Here is a 19,832-nt window from a genome sequence, read left to right as displayed (position 1 = left end):
CAGCAGGATACTACGCACTTGATTCCCTTCGTTGATCTCACCCACAACCAAGAGTTGCTACGACCCAAAGTCGAAGACTTGATGGACAAATCTGTCTCACACAGAAAAGTCTATAGGATTGAATAAATCTTCCTCTCACAGAAATACCCAAGATTTTTTGTTCCGTCTTTTGATAAATCAAGGTGAACAAGAACCAATTGATAACCCGGACTTGTACTCCCGTTGAACAACTTAGAATTATCAATCACCTCACAATAATCTTAATCGACTAGCGAAACAAGATATTGTGGAATCATAAACGATGAGACGAAGTTGTTTGTGATAACTTTTCTATCCTTCCTATCGGAAATATAAAATCTCGAGCCAATTATTTCAATTGCACTCAAAATGATAGAAACAACAAGATCAGATCACGCAACTACAAAGATAATAGTTGGGTGTGGCTTCACAATCCCAATGAAGTCTTCAAGTTTTTAACTTATAGGGTCTCGATAAGAAACCTAAGGTTAAAGGAGAATCAAATCTAGTTATGACTCTAGTTATATATTGATGCAAATTCTCCGTACATTTGGTACCTAAGTAAAAAGTCTTAGAGTTTTTTTAAGTATTTCTTTTCTTTAAATCCCACATACTGTTTGGAGACTGCTTAAAAGGAATTTTGATAATAATATCTCCATTTTATGGTTAAAAAAGAATGGGTTCATAGAAAGTATGTTTCCTAGCAAATCTTGTAAATCCCGAAGAGAACGTGAATCATACGAATTTGGCAACCAATCATACTAAGTGAATTGTAACTCTACCAAATCCTCTGAACTAATCATACCTTTAAAACTATGTATCAAAATCAACTATTATCCTTCCTATTAACAAAGAATCGGCGTCTTCACGAATGGTTCTATAAATGAATAAGTTATCATTATACTGGTTGAGAAATATTTTTTTCCTATCAACCGGTGCTTTGTAACAACTCTGATATAGTAGATTGTAAAAGTAGGTACATTCATCTTTCATCAGATATAGTAGAATCATTATTACATTCTAAAATAGTAGTCGAACATGGTCGGAATTGTTTTACGACTACTTGGTCGATACCATGAACGACTATGTGAGCTAAATGTTTTATTCATGCCAGATTTGATGCAGAGAAAATAATCCCATGTAAACTACTTTCTAAGCATATCTGCTCAATATTAGCATGAAGCACTTATTATTAATTGGTTTTGAGTTGGAAGCATGAGTGCTAATTAGTACGTACTTTCCGTTAAGGAAAATATAGGTTGTCAGGTCGTGGGCAGCTATACAACACGAGCTGCTTCTGCAAAAAAAACTGTGAGACATTAGGCTACGCAAAATTTTGATTGTATAAAAATAATACAATAGCTTGTCAAAAATAAAATAAACCAGCGACCATGCAGGCACAAACTAACCTTCTCATACCGCAAAATGCTAGAACACACTAACAAGCCATCAATGCTACGTACCCATGCACAACATATCAGTTACAAAATAGTGGAAATAAGGGTGCTATTACTAACCGGAAAATTTTCTCATAATTTTTTTTTTATGCATATTGCTCCAGATAATTCTTATTATCAATTTCCTTACATGCCTTAATGGTTTAATATTAACAAGTCCGCAACATATATGTTATGCAGATTTTAACAGCGTTATGGCATCAACCCAACATGTTGTCAACCAAATCACATTCGTCAATGTAATCTGAGCAACAAAAATGACATGGCGCGCTGTCATGTTTTGCTGACAATGCCTATAGCTAACATATTATAACACCTTTCTCTTTCAGTAGATTGTTGGTCTTGGGTCATCATGTTTCCTCAGAGTGGCAAAACAAAACCACTTTGGGATGTATCTAGCTTGAAGTAGTCTTAGTAGTATAACAATACTGCAAAATACCTATGCTTGTACTGCGGAAACTTGAAGCTAAATTTTCTGTAATAGCAATACTCACTCATTTCAGAATCTCTTTCATACATTATCCTATGGTATATAAACAAGAGATGAAAAATGATGAGCAAGGATTTTAATGACATCCATATGCATGTCAATTTTGCATAATGTTGGAGATTAAGACTCGAATGTTGCAATGAACATTGCAGACACAATGTTTCTCCTGCAATGAACGAACCCTATGCTTGTACCGTGGAAACTTGAGACTCCAATATTGCAAAAATACAAGATTGTCTCTAGCTTCAACAACCCGAAACCAGAAAAATCTACAGCCACTTTTAAAATTTTGAGAATAACCCATTTTCAAGAACATGAAGAAGAGTAGAAATTACATGTTATTTATCATCACCTGAAGTAGTCTTTGTAGTACAAGAAACTTGAAGCTAGATTTTCTGCAAATTTTGAAAAAAATCGATACAATGATATATACCTTTTAGACCTGATTCATAGTGCAAAACAAAATGTGAAAAAGATCTAACTTTCTCGCAGAGATTGAGAAGGATATTAAGCATTGATTGGGGAACTGTCGAATTATATACTGAAGAAATTGAGTTCTGTGATGAAGATTTGAAGTAATCGAAGCTTAGGAAACGTAGGTTGGAGCTAAATTTTTCTATGGTTTGAGATGGTGAGCCAATGGGTACTGGTGTTCTTAATCAGAGATGGAAAAGTTATCTGCCATTGATGGACGAAGACTTGTTGATGTGACGGTTGATTGTATGAAACAGGTACCGGTGTTCTTAATCAGAGATGGAGAAGTTTCTGTCCGGGTAGATAAACCTAACCGGAGTAGTTAAATTAATTCGACTAGGGAGGGTAGATTAGGTATGAACCGGTTTTGTTAACTGGGTGAGTTGGAGTGAGTTAGACTCGCACATGGTTGTTACCTTATTGCAGAGTCTAACCATAGTTGTACCTTTCCATGAATTACTTAATATCGTTGAGCTTCGCTCTACAGTATAACCCCTATAAAATGATAGGATTGGGACCAGCAAAATTTACCAATTTATCGCGATATTAAATAATCACATAAATTAATAATTAGTAAATTATATATTATTGGATAACGATTATTACATGTAACTAGTTGAAAGTCTAACAAGCTAAGCTCCAACAACATACTACTACATTAATAATTTATTAATTTATCAAGATGGGTATGATTGGCCTCAAGAGCTCGTGTTCCTCTTGTCACCACTATCATGAGGTGCTAGTTCTTCCTGAGACGGTTGTTGCTCGATGGACAATACGTGTTGGCGTATGAGTGATGTTTGGTCTTTAGTGTTGGTTGGCCCCCATTTCACGCGGCAACAACAAGCCCGACGACCTCTTCAGCTTTTTCCTCGGTCATCCGAGGGAAAGAATAGTTTGGTTCCCTGTGTTTAGCTGTGAAACCATCCTATCATATGTGAAAGGAGGGACTCTCTCCTGTGGATATGCAGGACAGCAGGATCGTGAAAGGGGGGACTACTCCCTGTAGCCCTGCTTGCTCTGGGCAGGGATAAAGTGGGCATGCTATTTTAACGGTCGCGAATGCGTAAACCCTACTAAAATGGTGTGACCGCTCCCTGTTCCACCCGCGACATGGAAGGTGACAATGACTTACTACTGTCCCCGACAGGTTACCCAGGCAGGTGAGCCGGTGTAGAAACTTAACCATATCTTGGAGATAAGATCGTTATGCGGTTTATCTCTGCCCAACCTGGTACGTGCTACTGGAAAATGGGATTTGAATATTGGATATTGGGTTGGTGTTTAATTCTAAAAAAGTAATCAACAAAATAAACCAATGCACCTTATTCCACTGCAAACTGTTTTCGTCGTTGTAAGATTCATTCAATGGATGACATCTCATCAGATAATGCAAGTGAAGCTTTAGATAAGATAATGTAAGAACTAGAGAATTGCAAAATTTAATCAATAGATTGAATTATCACAGTGGAATGGATGTTGAATTTATTTTAAACCACCCTCAAGAAGATATTATTTCAGATTTGTTGATTGATGAAGAAATAATTGAGAGCGTCATGGGAAAAAGACGAAATGATGTCGAAGTCGAAGCCACATTCCCATAAAGAAGCTATCAAAGCTGCAAAGGTATTGAATAGGTTTTTATTGCATCAAGAACTGACAACACCTAAAACTCTTCTAGTGCTATGAAAAATCCAAGGTGAAATTCAACTAGATTTTGTGCCCGTGCTACGCTCGGGCATTTTTGTTCTTTTAGCCATATATATCTGAAACTAAAAGGCTTTCCAATCTAACACACAACTTTGTTTCTGATTCAACATTTTTTCAACTATGTTGTAAACCACTCTCTATGAGGACACATGTGAAAAGCACACCACTAATTAATCAAGAATCCACCCACTCTCCGAGCTTTCGGTATAAACCGCGAAAACTTTTCCATCATCATTTTCTACTTCAACATTTGCCGCGGTGCCTTGGTTAGTATTCTTCTCAACATTCTTCCTTTTTGGACAATCCTTCTTGAAATGCCCTTGTTTCTTACAATGAAAGCAATAGAATTTATCGTATTTAGATTTAGACCTTGACTTTGATCTACTCCTATCAAATCCACCCTTTTGGTTTCCTCTTCCTCTTACAAACAACCCATCTCCCGAATTATCTTTACCATCAATACCCGTCTTCTTTAACTCTTTATAGTTCAAAGCCGCTTTAACGTATTCCATGGAAATTATAGTTTTTCCATACATTAGGTATCAACAAAATTATCATAAGATGGTGGTAAGGAACAAAGTAAACCTAATGCTTGGTCTTCATCTTCAACTTTGACATCAATATTTTCCAAATCCAAGAGAATTTTATTGTAATCATCAATATGATCTATAATAGACATTCCTTCATGCATTCTAAGAGTATGTAATTTCTTCTTAAGATATAAAATATTAGTTACGGATTTAGTCATATACCTCTTTTCCAACTTGTTCCATAGCCCGCCCGGTGTCGTTTCCGTCGCAACTTCTCTCAAGACCTCATTGCTCAAACACAATAAAATTAATCCATGTGCCATGAGCTCATCCTTCTCCTCATCCTTCAATGTTGTTCCTAGACCCGTTTTCCCCTTCAAAGTTTTCACCAAACCTTGTTGTACCAAAACAGCCCTCATCTTTAGCCTCCATAAATTGAAATCATTCCTTCCATCAAATTTCTCAATCTCATACTTTGCCGCCATCCTAGATCGCTCCCACCCGGAGCTCTGGTACTAATTTGTTACAACAAACGGCTCTTCCAAGCACAATCAATCAATGGGAGATGAATAATACAAATCTAGAGCAGAGAAAACTGAAGGAAATATGATCTCGGATATGTGTTAGAAGCGTTCGAAAACGATGCATTTATTTTTAGAGTTCTGATATACTAAGATGAGTCGGACGATTAAGACTGGCTGACGTCTAAAAATTTTGATTTTCAACCACAAAATTTATAAGATTATTTCATCACGTTGAGACCAGCATGAACTTCGGAAACATTTTTGGTTTATGATGTCAATCCAATTCACAGCCTGGTGACTTACACTGGCATTTCATTTGAATTGCACAATGGCATTTCGTTTGAATTTTTACAAAATCAAAAATATTCAAGTACAAATTCGTAAATTTCCTAGAACGTCTGTATACCAAACAATTAGAAATGTTAATTCAACCATTGCCTTGTTCATGAACGGATTTATAAACTGACCTACAACTGAGGTAACATTAACCTTCACTTGTAAATGGATTGTACATAAAAAGTTAATCATCATTCAACAAGTATTTGAATCATTAAATCCTAAAATGATTGCATAAATCAAACGTTCAGCTTCCCATGAAGATGACTTTTTCAAGGCTAATTTCTAGCGATAGCATGCACTTACCATTTGTTCTAGATTTTCTTTCCGAAATCTGTCGATCTTCTACATCTATGATTTAAGCTACAAGATGCAGGCCAAAACAAAGTAAAAAATGGAAGCTGATACATTATACAACATGAACCAAACACACCGAAATGAAACAATTAACTGACAAAGGCATTTAACAAGTGATTTGGAAATGCTAAAAGGCAACAAGCATCTACGGGAAAACTAACAAGATTAAATTGTCAAAGCTAAGAAAATCGATCGATTGCTGGTACCACATCAAAAACTTTTGATAATTTATCAGGAGGAACTGTTGAAGTTGACTTAACCAAACGAGATGTAAAACTTAATTTTGAAGAACACATGAAGAAAGTAAGTTGGGTTCGGAACTTATTTCCTTCAAAACTTTAGATTCATTTGCACTCTGAACCAACATTTTTTGTTGGCGCTTGAGGGGACAAAATGCAATCCCATGGGGATTTTGACCTATTGTTGAAGACATTCAAGCTCTTGGACACTCCTTCAATTCCGATGTGTCTCGTTCTCGCTTGTGTATTTTCCAAACCTAATTCATCATACCTTTACTGGTATGAATAGAGGGAAACAGTCAGCATAGAGGAAACGCGTATCCCATATCTCGGAAAGTAACTGACATTTACATTCTTTCAACATTATTCCCTTCCACCAGCAATGGTCTATGGATAGGACCATGTACACCACTAACTTGGAAACTTTAGCATTAGAACCGCGAACAACACAATGTACTAAACAGAGCTCCTTGCTCGGTTGGTAAACTGACAATCCATGTGTTAAGGTTATTGGCCTGGCATGGTGCAAACGAGTGGCAGATGAAATCGGAACACCTGATAAACACACACTAAACAATTCTGAAATCGAAACTAACAGACATCAATACGCTAAAAAAAACAATTTAGAATGGTCAGCTCGGGATTCAACCCAGTGACTCCAGAGACTATTGGAAAAGAGTATCCCAATAACAACTAGTGGAGAAACACAGAAACAACTTTGTTTATGATTGAATCATTTTTCAAATCTGTAAATGAAGCCGATTACAAGATTCCGCAAACTTAAAGATAACAAGAAAGAATATTCAAAATGTCTGAGCCGAACTGAGGACCTCTAGTGTGTGAGACTAGCGTGAAAACCGACTACACCACCAAGACTGCTAACCTTCGCCAGAATACAAAGAATTTTCGCCAGTACCTCCAGCAAAAAATATATCGCCATTCCAGTAACCAATTCCATTTCCCATTGTCCTGCACTACTTCAGGATTTGTTCCTCCATGGTTAATACCAACTTAGAGACGAGCTCTGTAACTAGTAACTTTTGCCTTGTTGAGAGGTTTTGATCGGAAAGGGGCTTTCCGTAAAAGTTATAACTAGGGACCTATCGGAGTGACGGGTAAATGAAGAATCACCATCCGTCTCAACCTTCTTGCAACTCTTACTCCTGCGATCACAAGAATACAAACAGCCGTATGTAACCGACTTTTCAGATCGCTGCCGTTCAAAGAGTATTTTGTCACTACTTCCAGCAATTGCAGAACCGCCTATCCAACCATCACAACAAAAGGGTAGTGTAATAGTCTCTGAGCTCCAATTATGTTCATTTCCTCGACAATTTTCTAGTTTTCTCTTAGCTCCTTCATCTAACATCCATAACTTAACGACGTAAGGCTCCATCCGGTATAATAGAGCTACATGTGTACCCAAGACTAGCATATCAATAGGTAGCCTATAATTCTTATCACGAGGCTCGTCGAGGATGAAATTAGGAATTGGGATAACTCTATATTTTTTCGCTTCCAACATCAAAACCTTAACACACTAACCTTGATCCCCAGTTCTTGGAACCAAAGTTAACCTAAAAAAAAATACGCTATCTAATAGGCAGAAATGGTAGACATTGTGGCCACAAAAAAAGGTGGAAATGATCAAGGAATGCTGACAAGGGAGTAACTCAAAAGCAGACAAAGGAGTAACTCAAAAGTGCTGGACATCAGAAAGAATTATCATGCTCAAAACATTCAAAACTGAGGCAACATACCTATACAATTCTTCAGCTAGCTGGTACTTCTCCTGTTGCATGTAAGCCCATCCCAAGTTCCCCAATAACCTGCTTATACAAAGCTCGCGATAAGTGGAACCAACTAACGCAAGAAATTTACATTTTGAATTGGAATGTATTACAAGTTTGTAACATTTACTTACCTTGATTTCTCTTGTTCAATGGAGCAACAGAACATCTCTCCAGCTCTTGCTGTCTTAGTTACGCCATCTTTGACGAGCTGCAGTTTATGTCCAAGGAGTTGGATATGTTCGTCCATCCTACCAGCTCTCTATTGTTACATAAAGATCAAATGGAAACAGTTATAGGAACAGAATCATCAGTGGATTCAAGAAATTTAAAGAAGAAAAACTAAGATAATATACCTTGTAGAGATCAATGAGCACATCATCAAGAGATTCCTGAGCTTGCTGAGAGCACAGATTACGAAACAATTTAATTGCTTCAATAAAATCATCAGCATGATTATGATGCTTCATCCTAACATCCTTGCTTGCATCCTTTAATCAACAATAAAAACAAGGGTTTTTCAAATCAGAAACTGTTTGTTGAAAGTCCTGACAGAACACATTACAAAACCTTCACAAGAAAGGGCTAAAATCATGAATTAAACAAAACCCACCAAAAATCAAACAAGGAAATCGACGAAAAATTTACCTGAACGTGTTTAGCTTTAACATAAGGAGAATCACCAACAGGAACTCTATTAGAGGGAGAATGAAAAGAATCGGTTAAAGGAGCGATGATTTTAATGGAGTAGATTTTAATGGTGTAGATAGAGATGATTTGATTATTTTTGGATTTACAGGAGCGAAACTCTTATAGTCTATTTTCATATCGTGAAGAATTGAAAAACCCTAGTTTTTATTGAAAATGTAAAACGGGTAAAACAATTGAGAAATTGAAGTGAAATTCTGAAATTCAAAAAATCCCCTTTGTTGTTCAAAGAGTAATTAACAATTTTCTAATCGGAAAAACGATTCTTCATAGTTTCAAAAACTGAAATTGAAACGATGAAGAAAATGGGGAGAAGGAAAATGTAGCCGTTGTGTAATGTAGTCGTTTAAACCGAGCTGATATTATTGGGCCAGGTTTTGTTACGAGGGTTTAAGGGAGGGCCCGTTCAGACTTAATAAAGGAAGCCTGATTTTTTTTTTCTTTTTTTGAAAGGAAAAAACAACAACGGAAGAACAAACTTAAGAACCAGTAGAAGACTCGCATAAAATGTGAGTTATACACAAAGGATAGGGGGACGACCATTGCATAGAATGGTTGTGTTCAACAGCGTAAGCTGCTAAGGAGTGAGCCATGTTATTGGCCTCATTTTTGATGAAATTGAACTCGCAGTAAGTGAAGATACTTAGCTTTTCCTTGATTCTGGCAATTGTGTTCTTAATCCGCCAAGGAGTGGGAGAGTGCTGGTACCGCAAAGAGTTGATTACAATGAGAGAATCTCCTTCTATGATGACTTGTTGTAGGCCCATACTGATAGCAAGTTCAATGCTCAACAAGGCACCATGCGCTTCTGCCTCCACATGTAGGGCTCAACATGGTTTCGGTTTTCCGTTGGAAACCGACCGAACCAGACCAATAAGGAAGAAACCGAACCAAACCATTTAGATTTGGATTGGTTTGGTAAAAAAAAGTTGAAAAACCGACATTACTGGTTTGGTTTTGGTTTGACCGGAAAACCAAACCAAAAACCATTGGAAAACCGATAAATATAGACTGTTGATTAATATCAGATAGATTCAATCCACACCCTTCGTATTTCTTAAGTTATAACATAAGTATACATTTCGTCGACCTAATTTTCACTTCACATCTCTTCGCCTCCTTCTTCAGTTCATAGAAGTAGAACAGAGACTAAAGTTAGGCGAAATCAAAAATCAAATCATGAATCGTGATCTTTAAACTCTAGTAAAATCTAATCATCCCCTCCTTCTTCTTTTTCTTCTTCTTCTTCTTCTTCTTCTTCTTCTTCTTCTCCTCCTCCTCCTTCTTTTCAGGCGAAATCTGTTCATATGAGTTTGTAACCTGTCAGTGTTAGCTAGGGTTTACTAGTAGAAGGTATCATCTTCAGACGAAATAAACAAGTGAACATCTAATTTATTTTAAGAGGTATCATATTTATGTAACTTGGGTTACTTGATTTACATGATTTATGTTTAATCTAGGGTTTACTAAAATGATTTGATTTTGCTTGTTTTGTTTTTTTGCAGGATTAAGTTGATTTCTTTGATTCAACTATGGAGGAATCATGATCGACACCAGTAAGATATTTTTCCTCAAGAATTAGAAAATTAGGATTCTAAAATTTGCAGTCTTCTTTTACCAATTCGTTCGAGTGATTGGTACCAGTGTGTCAATTCGTTTTTTACCAATGTTTTACTAAAATTCTGCTCTTTTTTGCGCATCCAACTTCAATATTATAACACTTGATAATGATGATGTTGATTTAGCAGTGAAAATACTTAGTTCTTCTTCCATGGTTGGTGAGATATGCTACAGAGAGATGATAATCAAACACACCTTGTATTGAACCAAACTGACTGAAGTAACACACAAGAACTTGATTGGGTTCAGTCTCCTTAGTATTTGTTTTTTCAGCTGCTGTTAATTTATAGTGTATGGTTCTTACCACTTTTTAATGTATGGTATTTTGACAAGCCTGGGATCCTGTCGCAGTTAGATAGTACCCATAACTCAATAACATCGCGTGTACTGCGAACCCGACTTTGTCATGAGCGTTACGAAAATTCGGTCGTGTGGCTCTGATTACAGACATAACACCTTCTACGTTGGCCATTGATGCTGGAATTTTCTCTGGACGCTTTAACGCAGCGCAAGCTTAAATAACAATGATGGATGTTTTTCTCTATATTACTAGGCGTTCTTTTATAGGCTTCAGTGATTCCTAATACCAGGAAGACTAAACAACAATTACTATAGATCCAAACGTTATCTAAATCAGTTTTTCCATTGTAGATCATTTTGATCACATAAGTAAGTCCTGGGCGAGGGTAACCTTGAAGGCTTTTGGAAGAGTCTCTTCTGTTGGTTTGGTGAACTAAGTGATTGGTTTGATGCACTTTGATATGCTTCAGTCAGTTTGGTTCAATTCGTCTGTATCACTTCTTCGTCTGTTGTATAGAAATACTGTACTTATCTTTTTAAAAAGCAAAGTAGTATTTGAATGCACTAAGGAGTACCAAGGTAATTCATCTCACCAATTGGATTAGTTTAAGTTGGTAAATATTTTTGGAAGCATGTTTAGAATGACTGGTTCAGTTATTATATTAGTGGCTACATTTTCAAATCCGGCCAATCAGGTTTAATTTATCTGTTGTTGTGCCGTTTCGCATCGACATTACTTTAAGATGCCAGGACCAAAAGTGAATGTTAAAACACAAGCACGACAAAATCTAGATCCTGATTGACGAAAATTTACTTTAAGATGCTTAATGTACGTGTTAGCCATCTAGTTTCAGGAAATTAGAAGGGATACGCAATATTTTCATTCAAACTAGAATTGCATTGGACTTCTATGTTCGCGAACTTCTATTGCATTGTAAAAGTGCAACACATGGTGTTTTCTTTGGATTTAATTTAAAGTCTTAATGTGCTAATTTAGTGCCTCTTAAACCTGTTAAGTTATTACCTGGTAAAAATAGTTGGATTAATCATGTTCAGTTAACAAAGAAAGATAGATTCCGAAGTTCGAAATCAAAATCAAATATAATCCCAGAAGGTTTAATTTAGTGGATACATTGTCCTCCTGATGGTGTGTTTACATGTCACGTCTTTTCACTGTTAGCATTTTCATGTATTGCTTGCCATCATGATTAGTAGAAATATACGTGAATTAGATTCTAACTACCAGTTGCTTGCCATTTTCATATACATGCAGTCAGCAACCCTGGAAAGTCTGAAGCTATCAGTTGATTTTGTGGATGCATAGCTGGAAAGTGTCGATGTTGTTTTGATGTTATGGAGACTGTGGATGCTTAGGTAGTTAGGTGGCACTTGCTTAGTTTATTTTTTTTATGTAAGTTTTGGTGAAACTGAAAGAAGATGTAATCTACTAATCTTTATCTTTTGAATTGTGTTTAAGAATGTTATGAATTTGGATTTTGTATGGAATGTGAATGTCTGTAGCCTGTAGGTAGGTTTGAAAATCTTTGAACTATGTTTTTTTTTCTTAGATTTGAACTGTCAGTTTCCTGAAACTGACATAGCAGCCGGTTAACCGATATCCACTGGAATAAACCGAAACCGGCTAGAACCATTAAGAAACCGAACCAATGGTTAATGGATTGGTTTGGTTCATATTTTAAGAAACCGATAGTATTGGTTTCGGTTTTGGTTTGGCTAGAAACGAACCAAAACTGACCATGAACAGTCCTATCCACAGGAGAGCTAAATTCTAACACTCTTGTTTTGCAGCCATCAACTTCAGACTGATGGTTTCTAGCAATTGCAGCGCAGGCATAGCCTTTAGGAACAGCTGCACCATCAAAATTGATCTTTATATAAGGTTGGGATGGAGGCACCCATACACCTGCTGTAGATTCTAACATATCTCGTTCCGTTGGCATTGTTGAGTTGTCCAGGTCACACATATTATGATTGTACCAGTAAGATGCATCCTTTAGCATCTTCTCCAGATTAATCTTTCCTTTGTTGAAAATGACATCATTTCTGGTTTTCCAGATGACCCACCACAAACAAGCCCCCAATTTGAGTTTGGCCAGATCTCCTCCTTCTAGTAACCAATTCTTAATATAGTGAAGTACACGAAGGTTTAGAGTCTCATCAGTTTTGAAGTTTAAGGGTGGGGCAAATAGAAAATTTTGGGTAACTGGACAGTAGAGAAATAGGTGTTCTATGGACTCAACAACCCCATTGCATAACCTGCATTCTGCATTTGCATCCTTCCAAAAATGTAGAAATCTGCTTCCCACCGCTAATCCATTAAGAAGTCTCCACAGAAAGATATGAATTTTGGGTGGTAAGACTTTTACCTGCCAAAACTTTTCCAGGGGAACTCTTCAGAATTACCACCATTGGAAGAAGAAGGCATTCTGTCTTGAAGAGATTCCATAAATGATTTGGAAGAAAAATTCCCATTTGGGTAGTGGAGCCATAGTAATTTGTCTTCAGCTTCCTATTCATTTTTTTCTAGGAGACAAATCTCTAGGATCTTGTTGACATCACGCTGACTGAATAACTGATGAAGTTTGTCGTCATCCTACCTGATAGGGTTTCGCAGAATCAATTCAGCAACATATGTAGGACTATTGGTTGTAGATGGAATAAGAGTTGGTCTCATATTATGGATATTGGGCACCCAAGGATCATCTTTGATCTTTATTTTCTCCCCAGTCTTAACCATCCAACAACATCCATCTTTTACACCATTTTTGCATATTAGCATAGAAGACCAGGTAGACGAGTTTTTTTGTGCTTTTTCACCACCCAGAAGTTGTCTTTTCGGAGGTACTTGGCTCTCATTAATTGACACCACAAGCACGTGTCATTCTCTAGAAGCTTACAAATAAGCTTGGCTATCATTGCTTTGTTGATGTGCTGCAGAGTTCTGACTCATAATCCTCCAACTTCTTTTGGTTGTTCAAATCTCTTCCAATTGATGAAGTGAGGTTTTTGTACATCTTTAGAGTGCCCCCACCAGAAGTTCTTCACTGTTCTTGTGAGCTTTTGTAGGACTTTCTTCGGAATGAGAGAAGTGGCCATATAATAAGGTGTAATAAGCCCCAGGACATGATTGATCATGATAATTCTGTCTGCATGTGAAAAATGGGTTCTTTTCCATCCCGCTAACTTGGAGTAAAATTTGTCAGATAAGAAATCATACGAATCAATCCTATAGGCAGACTTGAGAAGTTGGTGACCAAGATACTTATCATCCATCTGCATCTGCTTGACTCCCAGCACATTTGCAACTTCAGTTCTACGCTCAGGTGTTACTCATTTGCTGAAGTGAATTGCTGACTTCTGCATATTTGCTACTTCCCAGACCAAGAAGCATAAATGCTTAGAACTTGTTGTATAATGTCCAAGGTTTTCTCGTCAAGAGTTCCAAAAAAAATTAGGTCATCAGCAAACATTAAGTGGGATACCGAATGAGCATTGCGACAAATCTTATAACCATTATACAGAGCATTATTTTCCGTCGTGCGCATCAACCAGGACAGACCTTGTGTGCATAATATGAACAAGTAAGGGGATAGAGGGCACCCCTGACAGAGCCTTCTTTCACTAGTAAAAAAGCCTTCAGCTTGACCATTAATAATTAGAGAGAAAGAAGCAGTAGAGACACACTTCATAATAAATTCACGAGTTTTTCCTATGATTCCGTAGGCTCTCAGACAATGGCTGAGAAATCTCCAGTTGACCTTATCATACGCTTTGTTAATATCAATCTTAAGGGCGAATGCGCCTAATATGGAGGATGACGTGGACATGGTATGGAATATTTCTTTGGAAGAAATAATGTTGTCAATAATCATTCTACAAGGTATAAAGGCTGATTGAGCATGGTCCACCAACCTGTTTAAATGCTTTTTCAGTCTTTGAGCTAGGATTTTAGTGATCACCTTCTATAGGTCAAAATTCAGATGCCAAGGTTGGATGCTTTACCTCAGATGTTCGAATGATTCATGCCTGTGGGGAGAGAAGCTGAAGCAAAATAGTGTTTGATCGTTTGAATGACCTCCTCACTAATATTCTCCCAACATCGTTTAAAGAAAATAGCAGGCATCCCATCAGGACCCGGCGCTTTAAGATTCTTCATTTGCTTGATCACACTCCAAATCTCTTCAGAAACAGGAATGCTGGCTATCACTTCATTATCAGAAGTATCTAAGGAAACTGGGGCTTGAAAGTGAATGACATTGTTAATTTCTTGTGGATCTTCTTTAAATAGAGAGGAAAAATGGTCCACCAAATGAACTACCACCTCCTTGGCCTTTGTGATCCAGCTGCCATCAGTTCTTTGGATTGCAGTAATCTGGTTCTTCCTCTTCCTTTGAGTAGCAGCAAGATGAAAATGTGAGTGTTTTTGTCCACATTGGGAATCCATCGGACTTTGCTCCTTTGCTCGTAATACTTGTATTGCATCTGGTGGAGGGTCTCAATCTTGTCACAAAGGATTTTCACTTCAGCTCTAGTGTCTCTTATATGTGCTTCTTTTTGTAAGTTAAGGAGCTCAGTTTTCGCCTCTTCCACAGCCTGAAATATATTGCCAAATGACTTCCTGCTCCACTTGTGTAGTGCTTTCCCAACTTCTTCCAGCTTGCTCAAAGTATTACCATTCTGAGAGGACCAGGTATTTACCACTATATCTTGGAATTCAGGATGATCCATCCAATAATATTCAATCTTGTTTGAATGCTTTCGTTTCCTTTTACTTGTTCTGTGAGTATTAATAAGAATGGGGGCATGATCACTGCTGATTCTGGGGAGATGAAAAACCCCATTATCTTTGTACTGCATTAACCAACTAGTGGTGCATAAATCTCTGTCAAGTCTCTCATATATAGGTTCATTCATCATGGCACAATTAGACCAAGTAAAGGCTGGTCCTATATAACCCATATCAATTAAGCTTCTGTCTTGGATAATGTCCTTGAAACCTTGATTAACTGAACTCCATTTTTGATTCCCACTGTGCTTTTCAGACATAGAACTTATAGCATTAAGATCTCCCACCATACACCAAGGGTTATGGATATGAGAAGTATAATTCGAGAAATTTTTCCATAAAGCATTCCTCTTTTGATGGTTTGGTGGTCCATAGACACAAAGGAAATCCCATTCTTTCTCCAGCAGGTTAATGATGCGGCAGTGAATTACATTTGTATCAACATGAAGAATTTCCAAATTTACAGAATCATTCCACAGTATTGCTAGGCCTCCACTTCTACCAACCGCAGGAACACGGTAATAATTATCAAAGCTTAAAGTAGAGAAAATATTAACTGATTTTACCTCATTTAGTAAGGTTTCTGATAGGAAAGCAATTTGAGGGTTGCAAGCCCTGTCGAGATGTTTCCCATCCCTCGACAGTTCCAAGAGAAGATTAACATTGTTGTTGTGGCTGATTTTGGACAGCCGCCACACCCATTTGAGAGTTGTAGGTTTAGGAGTTCTTCTTAACTGGGATGTCAATTTCCATTGGGCTAGCTGATCTTTTTAACTCGATTGAAGAAGCAGTGCACTGGAAGAGTCGATCTTCCTTAGAGTTAATTCTTGCCGATCTTTTTCACCCTTTAGTCTTTCTCTTTGTGGTATCAATCGACGAAACCGAAGAAGCTGAAAGTTCTCTATCATCTTTTCGATTAGTTTTCGCCTCTTTCTGTTCACAATCGAAATTAGGGTATGAAATGGGATTTGGGACTAGGGCTGGCGATAACGATGGTAGTTGATCTGGGTTTTGGTTTACTGATGTAGATTTCCTTAAATCATTAATGTGATGGGTTATGGGGGGGTTGTCAGAACCCGATGGATCAACAGTAATACCCGCACCTGAACTGATAACACCCGTTGTAGAAGATATTTCTTTCTTACCGTCAATCCTCCCAAGCTGTAACACCTCGGTGATGGCATCTTTTTGTACCGACAGCTTTCTTGGATCACGTGACGAAGTAATTACTTCAGGTGTATTCTTTTTAACGTTGTTGGCAGGTAAAACTGTGTCTTCACCCGATTTGTCCTTATGCAGAATTTTGTCAGTTGGTCTGGTAGGGGGAGCGCACTCTTCTGCATGACATGTACCTGCTGATTCTCCAACGTTATTGTCTGCCATCTTTAGAGCTGCTAGAGTCGCCTGTAAATGACACGTGTTGTCGTTTCCACCCTTTTGATCCTTGGAAATCAATGGCCCCTATGCATTTGCATTGAACCTCATGAGCTGATGAACATCCTTCACAACATGTATGATACCTGGATCGTTTTATTTGAAGAAAGCTCTAATATCTTCAGAATATCGAGCAAAAGTTTTATCATTCATCTTGAGGACAAAATCTTCAGGACTCAACTTTTGAATTTCTTCCAAAGCTTTTGACAGATGAGGATATTGTTTTTTTAACATGACCAAAAAAACCACAAAAGAAACACATCCGAGGTAGTTTTTCATATCTGAAATGGATAGTGATCTTCTTTTTTGATTTGAGAGTGATGATCATATCTTTCGGTAATGGCTTGGTGATATCTAATTGGACTCGTACTCTAGTGTATTTTCCCCATTTAGCTGCCATAGTAGTATCAATAGGATCTGGTTTTCCGATATTCTGAATGATGTTTAATACTTTACTTGGATTCAGCATACTAAAGGGTAAACCGTATACATGAATCCAGAAGCAAACATACTTAAAATCATAATCTTTAAGAAGAGAGTCTTCTTTACATCTTTCAATAAGCATAAAATCTTCTTTGATAGACCATGGAGTTCCTTGCAGCATAGCTTCTAGATCACGGAGAAACTGAAAATTGGCATTATAATAGCCATCCCCTAGATCTGTAATAACCACTGTACCGGTGGGTTTCCAGGCTTTTGTTAACACATTATTCAAAATTGGCATTATAATAGCCATCTTTGTTTTTTCTTTTTCTTTTTTTTGAAGAGAAAGAGGCAAAGCCTCGTACATTAATAAGAGCACGTTTTATGGTGGAATCCAACCTATTCCAAGTGTGGAAAAATCATGGAATGTCAAGCCTAGTGGTGTCCAAGTTGGGGTCTTCCACATAAAATCCAAGCAGGGTTCCACGGTTTCGTGGAAGGGTCCGTGGAATCAATGAGGGAGTAGAAGACAAGAAACGCTATTAAGAATGGCACAAAAAAACGCTATTAAGAATGACACAAAAAATCTGTGGAATCTGTAGATTTAAAATGAGTTGTTGAAATCTAACGGCTGAGAAAAAAAAACGCTATTCTTAATAGCACTGAGTTCTATTCTTAATAGCATTTTTTTATGTCATTCTTAATAGCGTTTTTTTAGTGCTATTAAGAATAGCGTTTTCACTATTCCACCATTACACTTGCGCTTCCATCCACAGTTCCAAGTGCTGAGGTGGCGTGGAACATGGAAGATGGATGGATTCCACCGTAAGACTTGCTCTAATAGAACTCTATTATGTGAAAAATACAGACAAACTCATTTTCCAGATCTTTTTTCTACCGTGAAACAGATCGATGCAAAATCTCAGATGCGCTTTTAGTTTTCGGGAAAAAATTAGTCTCGCACCCATATTTTTAAAAATTATGTGCTCTTTTTATTCGTCTTTTTTTTCCTCTGTGATTTCCTTCTTCCTCTATCTTCTCTTTTTTAGTAATTACCTTTTTGACGAGAGAAATAGGAGAAATCAGTAAAGGAGGATCATGTTGCTACCCTTAATTGAGAAGATTTTTCAAAAGAAGATTCAAAGTGATTTCAAGTGTTTCGTGATATAACCTGGTTAAGGTCAATATTTCAAAGTGAATAATCCGATATTCTTCGAACTCAAGTATTGTATCTAATGAAATCCATCTATTTATTTATTTTAATTCATTTTATCACCATAACTTAACCATTTGACCAAAAAAAAATTTGTTTTTTGTTTTGTTTGTTTGTGATGTTCATGAACTGCATAAACCTTCACCAAGAACATTCTAAAGATCTCTTTTTTCTTTTTTTGTGCATGTGTGTGCCTGTTCCGCCTTAACCCATATTTTTTCTTTTTTTGTTGTTTGGCTTTTGTAGATGGGGTTCTTATTTTTTTCACTTATTGTTATAGAGTGCTCGACTATTTTACAACTCAATGCTTACTTTCCTTGAAGAAAGAATGATGCTTACTAAGGAGCGCTCATCAAGCATGTACATACTTTCTTCTTACTTCATTGCAAAAACAGTTGCTAACCTTCCAATGGAACTTGTTCAACCCCCAGTTTTTGTCATAATAATGTAATGTATGGGAGGGTTAAAACCAAAAGCGGAGCATTTCTCTAACTTATTGCATTTAGAAGATGAAGAAGCGGGGGTCTAACAACACCACACAATATTTCGCTTAGCAATATGTATGGACTAACTCCGAAATACTGTGCTAGGGAATCAACTAGACAGTCAGACTAAATCTAGATTAAATTATCTCAAGGATTTAATATCTCTCTCTTGATTTGATTTTTACTCAAGCTAAAAACAATAGCGAGTCTTTATCAAATATAAGGAATAACTTGGACGGTACCAAAGACCAATGTCCAAGGATCAATCAATGAAATCAACAACCACAAGGTCGGATCTCTAATCAATTAAACGTTAATGCAGAACCTGTATTATTTCAATTATATAACAAATATAATTCGGAAAAGAAATAACACAAACACCAGAAGTTTTGTTAACGATGAAACCGCAAATGCAGAAAAACCCCGGGACCTAGCCAGATTGAATACACACTGTATTAAGCCGCTACAGACACTAGCCTACTCCAAGCTAACTTCGGACTGGGTTATAGTTGAACCCCAATCAGTCTCCCACTAATTCAAGGTATAGTTGTACTCCTTACGCTTCTGATCCCAGCAGGACACTGTGCACTTGATTCCCTTAGCTGATCTCACCCACAACTAAGAGTTGCTGCAACCCAAAATCGCAGACTTGATAATAAACAAATCTGTCTCACACAGAAAAGTCTATCAAAGGATAAATTTGTCTTCCACCGAAGAACCCTAAAGTTTTGTTCCGTCTTATGATATGAAATCAAGGTGAACAGGAACCAATTGATAATCCGGTCTTATATTCCCGAAGAACAACCTAGATTAATCAATCACCTCACAACAGTATTACTTGTAATAAACAAGAAGACGTCGAGGAATCACAAACAGTGAGACGAAGATCTTTGTGACTTCTTTATTTTCCTATCGGA

General features: G+C 37.2%; 3 protein-coding genes across 3 annotated transcripts; all 3 read right to left on the bottom strand.

Moving 5' to 3' along the window:
* Window positions 1-7,831: 7,831 nt before the first annotated feature.
* On the bottom strand, window positions 7,832-8,870 carry LOC113358043 (protein SULFUR DEFICIENCY-INDUCED 2-like). Its single transcript, XM_026601551.1, has 4 exons — window positions 8,574-8,870; window positions 8,282-8,416; window positions 8,060-8,187; window positions 7,832-7,964 (listed from the first exon to the last, which is right to left on the bottom strand). Exons 2-4 carry the CDS (start codon window positions 8,393-8,395, stop codon window positions 7,832-7,834), a joined length of 375 nt encoding a protein of 124 aa, XP_026457336.1. The 5' UTR covers window positions 8,396-8,416; window positions 8,574-8,870.
* A 4,650-nt stretch (window positions 8,871-13,520) lies between these two features.
* Window positions 13,521-16,743, bottom strand: LOC113358033. The gene is made up of 4 exons (XM_026601541.1): window positions 16,205-16,743; window positions 15,046-16,035; window positions 14,650-14,962; window positions 13,521-13,853 (listed from the first exon to the last, which is right to left on the bottom strand). Exons 1-4 carry the CDS (start codon window positions 16,741-16,743, stop codon window positions 13,521-13,523), a joined length of 2,175 nt encoding a protein of 724 aa, XP_026457326.1.
* Window positions 16,744-16,963: 220 nt separating this feature from the next.
* Window positions 16,964-17,530, bottom strand: LOC113358023. The gene has a single exon (XM_026601530.1). It carries the CDS (start codon window positions 17,528-17,530, stop codon window positions 16,964-16,966), a length of 567 nt encoding a protein of 188 aa, XP_026457315.1.
* Between the last annotated feature and the right edge of the window lie 2,302 nt (window positions 17,531-19,832).

Source organism: Papaver somniferum, chromosome 1 (assembly GCF_003573695.1).
Source record: "Papaver somniferum cultivar HN1 chromosome 1, ASM357369v1, whole genome shotgun sequence".
In the NCBI taxonomy this organism is placed as follows: Eukaryota; Viridiplantae; Streptophyta; class Magnoliopsida; order Ranunculales; family Papaveraceae; genus Papaver; species Papaver somniferum.
This window is presented reverse-complemented; position numbering and strand designations above follow the sequence as displayed.

Coding starts and splice junctions, on each gene's coding strand:
- LOC113358043 (XM_026601551.1), bottom strand. CDS start 8,395: ATGAAGCATCATAATCATGCTGATGATTTTATTGAAGCAATTAAATTG. Junction 8,188..8,281: donor TGCTCATTGATCTCTACAAG/GTATATTATCTT, acceptor ATGTAACAATAG/AGAGCTGGTAGGATGGACGA. Junction 7,965..8,059: donor ATTGAACAAGAGAAATCAAG/GTAAGTAAATGT, acceptor TTGTATAAGCAG/GTTATTGGGGAACTTGGGAT.
- LOC113358023 (XM_026601530.1), bottom strand. CDS start 17,530: ATGGCTATTATAATGCCAATTTTGAATAATGTGTTAACAAAAGCCTGG.
- LOC113358033 (XM_026601541.1), bottom strand. CDS start 16,743: ATGGCAGACAATAACGTTGGAGAATCAGCAGGTACATGTCATGCAGAA. Junction 14,963..15,045: donor CTCCACCAGATGCAATACAA/GTATTACGAGCA, acceptor TGCTACTCAAAG/GAAGAGGAAGAACCAGATTA. Junction 13,854..14,649: donor GGGAGAATATTAGTGAGGAG/GTCATTCAAACG, acceptor GGAGTCAAGCAG/ATGCAGATGGATGATAAGTA.